The 5910-nt window shown below is 24.8% G+C and overlaps 1 protein-coding gene across 1 annotated transcript in view; it reads left to right on the top strand.

The window, feature by feature from the left end:
• The first annotated feature begins 1714 nt into the window (after nucleotides 1-1714).
• Nucleotides 1715-5910, top strand: part of LOC126894917 (uncharacterized) — a 13231-nt gene continuing 9035 nt past the window's right edge. The window contains exons 1-4 of the mRNA XM_050666273.1: nucleotides 1715-1824; nucleotides 2175-2359; nucleotides 4483-4612; nucleotides 4712-4893. Of these exons, the coding sequence (XP_050522230.1) occupies nucleotides 1740-1824; nucleotides 2175-2359; nucleotides 4483-4612; nucleotides 4712-4893 (582 nt within the window). The 5' untranslated portion in view covers nucleotides 1715-1739. The remainder of the gene's footprint in view (nucleotides 1825-2174; nucleotides 2360-4482; nucleotides 4613-4711; nucleotides 4894-5910) is intronic.

Genomic DNA, 5910 nt, shown 5'->3' on the forward strand with positions numbered 1-5910 from the left:
TGAAAAGATAGCGTTTTCTTCTGTCCTTTTCTCAATACGTATTTCAATGTTTAATACCGTAAAATAATACATGAAAATTCAAATTTTCACAAACTTAAAAAACTTTCCAGAATATTGACTACTGAATATTAACAAGATATTTTTTTATTAAAATTTATCTTAAATTCTACTCTACAAAATAGCTATCTTTGTTTTTTTTTTTTTACATTTTATTTAAAATTTAAAAATAATTAATATTTTTAATAAAATGTAAAAAAAATAATTATTGAGATATAGCTATAGACCTAACGTATAACTATTATTTCAAAAAAAAATCAACTAAAAATATTAACTGGATCAAAAGTTATTTAAGTTGTCAGTGAGTAGTGGGCCACCCTGTATATACATATTGCGTTATATATATTTTTTTAATTTCTTCAATATATTAATATACGAATAAAATAGATTATAAAGTCGAATTAATTTCTAAATAATTCATATTAATGAATATTTGTTTTTACTACAATTCTATAGTACAAATAAGACAACTCGAATAAAAAAAATTTAAGTTCTATATAACTGCGTTTTGAGTTTTGTATTTAAACATTTTTGTGTTTATTTAAAGCACCAAGGTTTTTAGAAGTTTAATAAATTCTATTGACATATTGGTCATGAACCTTTTTACGCACATTTTTGATGTTCCAACTAATAAGCAGTTATTTTTGGGAAACAAAGTAATGATGCATAATTACGCGAGATTTTTCCAAATAAATATTTCAGTATGGGGCCAAATCTCAATAGTTACGCTAAACTGAACGTGTGCTGCTTTCCTTGGATGTGGTAGCCGTTTCTCAGCTCCCTCCCCGGAATCGAACCCTGATTTCCCGTTACCCATTACAACCATGATATTGATAGTAACTTCTATCATAACATGAAACTAAAAAGTAAAAAATAAATATAGTTTAAAAAAACTAAAAAAACACGCTTTTAAAGTACATCGAACTAAAAATTATTATTAACTTTTTAGTTCGATGTACTTTAAAAGCGTATTTTTTTAGTTTTTTTTAACTATATTTATTATGTAGAAACCTTAGATAACTCCCTATCATTTGATATAAATTTTTTGAAAATCGGACCCTTTACCTGCCTACAAGGGGGATTCAAAATAGCAACTTCTGCACAAAAATTTAACTTTTTAAATTTAAATTTTAAAAATATTCCGGAAATACTGCGTTCTTTAAACGTATGATAAATTAAACCTTATGCTACATACTAAAAATTAAAAAAAAATAATTTGTGTCGACGATTTATCTTCTACGAACAAATGGCTGCCGTAGTTAAAACACGCTATTTTTGTGTTAAAATTTTCGATTATTTATTTTCAAATTTAAATTGCTATAACTTTTTATTTATTATATTGTAAGGCTCAATTTCCAAATTTTATATTTTTCTTTCCTTTTGCAAATACATTGTTATATTATTTATTAGTTAAACCTAAAGGTTAACACAAAATCGCAAAAATGGCGATACTAAAGCAAAATATATGCACATCCATATTTCAATACTTGATATCGTAATAACACATTTGTTTAACTCAATTATTACAATCTTTAAAATACTAAAGATTATTTAATACTGAGCATTTATAAAATATATTATTATTTATAAAAAGCACAATAAAAAATATAATTCATCAATATCACTATGAATTAATTAATTTATAATATTTATAGGTAGCTAAACACAATGATATAGTTACCATGGCTTTAAAAAAATATACTACAGCTGTGGATATCCTGTATGACTGTTTGGAAAAGTATGCATGTAAACCAGGAATTAAAAAAAGTAAATAATATTATACAAATAAATTTTGTAACAGAGAAATGTATAAACAGGATAAAAAAAATATAAAACCAAAGTTGCTATTTATATTATTTGAACCATATCTTTAAATTTAAAACGGTATTTTGTTTAAACACCAATCAGATAATTTTTTTCTTTACAAAAATTCACAACTGCTCTGAAAATCGTCTAAAAACGACCATGGCCTGTATCCCATATTAATTATTTTCTCATAATATTTTCTAAATTTTTGAAAATAATTTTTTGCTTAATATTTTTTCATTTCCTTACTCAAAATTTACATTTTAATCTCTTATCTCTTATCGTTTAATATTAATTAAATAATATTTCAGGAAGATTGGACTATGATTCATTTCTTGAATCTACAATTCGCAATTTAAAAAATGTTATCTCTAAAACATTCACTCCACAATTAATGGTTGCGCGTAGTCGAGGATTTATTTTAGGTAACAATACCGGAGATTTTGGGAAGTATTGTTTTGCAGCTTATTATACTTTTTTGATTACCGAAAATAATGTAAGTGTAAATAAAAAGCAAATTATTTAAAAAAAAAGTTTCGAGACTGATAAAATTAATCATAAACCACTTTCATCATAGAATTAGGCATCTTTATATTTCAAATAGACTAACTCTATCAAAAAAAGTACAATATTGTTATTATTCGCTATTACAGTGTCACAAATAAATTTATTATTGATTATCAATTTTATTATCTTCGATTCGAAGGTGAGAAGGTATTAATTTTACTATGATTTAATTTTTGTATCTATTACCACTTTTTCTCAGCTCTCTTGTCGAAGAAATTACCCTCAAAAATTGAAAAAAATTCCCTCGTTCACCGTAAATAGGGGAAATCTCCAAAAAAATTACAACTTTACAAATCGTTAACTTTCGAAATTTTTCCATTTTTTTTTTTACTCAAAACAGCTATAACTTTCTCAAAAATGAACAAAACAATATAATTTATTTTATTGATTTTATTTTGGACTTTATTTTGTCTTCACGATGAAAACAGACATCAAAGTTAATAAAAAAAAACCCAGCAAAGGGAGGTGGACGCACAGTGGTGACGCGGCATAGTTGGATCTAGTATAATGATATTTAACAGTGATTAAAATCACTATCATAAAAAACGCTTTGATGCAAATCTGTAGATAGTGTTTAATTTAAAAAATCGGTGTATTATTCTAAAAGCTACATATCTGCTATTTACTTATTTATATCCTGATTAAGATAAAGTATGTCAAATAAAAACGGGATATATATATTATTTCCATAAAAAAATTGTGTTGATCCATACACTTTTCAATAAGTTGGTAGCATTATAAAGTTAAAAATATAAAAAATAAGATCGAGAATTTGTACACAAAAATAGCATTCGGTAGTCGTTTTCATCGTAAAGACAATATAAGTACGACATTTTTTTTCTATAATAAAATACATTACATTAGCTTTAATTTAAGATATATATAAAAGTGTCAGACATTCCGGAACAGTTTCAAAAGTGAAGTTGAAAAAATTAATTTTTTGTGCAAAAGTTGTCATATTGAATCCTCCCCTGTGGGCAGGTAAAGGATCAGATTTATAAAATAAATATACCAAATGATAAGTAAAGAATATAAAAGATCAATAAAATAAAATTATATTGATTTGTTTATTTTTGAAAAAATTATTGAAGTTTTAAGAAAAAAAAGTAAAAAAATTTCGAAAATTAGCGATTTTTAAATTTGTAATTTTTTTGGAGGTTTCCCTTATTTACGGGATACGAGGGCAAAATTTTCAATTTTTGAGGGTAATGTCTTTGACTAGATACGATTTGTGATCTTTTGACGTATCATTAAAAAAAATCGGTTTGGTAATAGCTGAGAAAAAGTGGTAACAGACACAAAAAAAAAAACACATCATAGTAAAACAATACCATCTCAGCATCGCATCGAAGATAATATACGATTATTGTAAAAAATTTCTTTTTTATAATTTTTAACTTTATAATGTTATAACTTATTGAATAGTATATGAATTATCACAATTTTTTTATGAGAAATAATATTTATATCCTTTTTTCATTCGACATACTTTATCTTAATCAGGATATAAATAAGGAAATAGCAGATCATGTAGCTTTTAGAATAATCCATCAATTTTTTAACATTATCTACAGATTCGCATCGAAGCGTTTTTTATGATAGTGATTTTAATCACTGTTAGATATCATTATACTTGATCTAACTAAGCCACGACCCCACTGTACCGCCACCCCATTGTGCTGGGTTTTTTAAAATTTTTTTTACTTAAAACTGCCATAATTTTTTCAAAAATTACCAATTCAATATAAATTATTTTATAGATACATAATGTATTAACCTATCATTTGGTAAATTTTTTTGAAAAATCTGACCCTCAATCTGCCCATAGGGAGGGATTTAAAATGACAACTTTTTTACAAAAAATCAACTTTTTAAAATTAATTTTTGATAGTGTTCCAGAAATACTGACACTTTTATATATATCTGAAATTAAAGCGTATATAATATATAGCCACTTCATCACTGTGTTGGGTTTTTTTATATGATCTTTTTTTAATTAAATTATTGTCTATTTATAAAATATTATAGTTAATAAAGTTTTCCTTATAAAAGGGTATTTTTTTTTCAAAAACTGTAGAAGTAATAATGCATTTAATAACATTGAAGAATCTACCTCGTGCTAAAACAACACTATACACTTGTTTTACAAACAATAATTTAATTGATTTTATAAAAAATCGCAGTAAGTGAATTTTTGTTATGAATATTTTAGTTTTTATTTAATATGTAATCAACTTTTATTAAAAGTAACTTTATCCATTTATTTTTAATATTTTTATAGGATCTTTTGATGAATTTTTAAATAGATTAAGGAAAAGAATTATTTCTGCCGATATCCTACCTAGAAATGCTCATGACGAAATAATTAAATTCTTAAATGAAGATTTATCAAATTTTACAAATGAAATAATTAATTGCTCCACTAGTTTTTATTCAACATTGTTTGAAGTAACAGAACCTGAAGTATGTATAAATAAATTCTTAGCTTTGCCTCGAAGCTAAAATTAGTCTTACTTGTTTCATCTTTCAAATTTTTCAATAATCTTGTTGAAAAATTTTTAATAGATATTTATAAATACGTTTTAGTTTAATTTGATAACTCTGTTACATCGAGTGTTTTTTATAGTTTCTAAAAGTTTGTACTTAAAGTACTTATTTTACGATAATTATTAAAACAGATATTAAGTAAATTTTTATCTGTTATTCGAAACGACAGTTATACTAATTATTTTTAAATATGATTTCATGTGTACTATAGTTAGTGATGTAAATTTTCATAATAATTAATTTTGTAAAAGTTTCCATGAATATTTTGACAAAAAAATTTTAATTGACTAGTTAAAAATATCACAAATGATTTGTTGGATACATAACAATAAGTTGTCGACAAATTGTGTTGTGATTATTAATGCTATCGTTTGTGCTAAATCGAGTTGTTGTTGGTCTTCTCTCTATGTCTGCATTGTCGCAGCCATCTTATTATAGCATTATCTTATTATATTATTATTATTTGTTTATATCAGCGCCATTGTGGCATTATCATTAGTATTATTCACATTGGTGTATTTAAGATTTTATGATTCATGTGTAATACATTTAATTGTTATAAACTTAAGACAAAATAAAAAAACCCAGCACAGTGGGGTGGCGGCACATTGGGATCGTGGCATAGTTGGGTCCAGTATAGATGATATCTGACAGTGTTAATATCACTATCATAAAAAACGCTTCAATGCAAATCTGTAGATAGTGTTAAATTAAAAAAAAAAAATTTGTTAAAATAGCATATTTTTGAATATGGTAGCCATTTGCGCATAGAATATAGGTCGTCGGGACAAATTTTTTTTTCCATTTTATATTACATAAAATAAGCTTTAATTTTATATATGTTTAAAGGACGCAGTATTTCCGCAACATTTTCAAAAATTAAGTTGAAAAAGTTAATTTTTGTAAAAAAGTTGCTATTTTAAATCCCCCCCA

The sequence above is a fragment of the Daktulosphaira vitifoliae genome, unplaced genomic scaffold, assembly GCF_025091365.1.
Source record: "Daktulosphaira vitifoliae isolate Bord-2020 unplaced genomic scaffold, ASM2509136v1 Scaffold_1, whole genome shotgun sequence".
Classification (NCBI taxonomy): Eukaryota; Metazoa; Arthropoda; class Insecta; order Hemiptera; family Phylloxeridae; genus Daktulosphaira; species Daktulosphaira vitifoliae.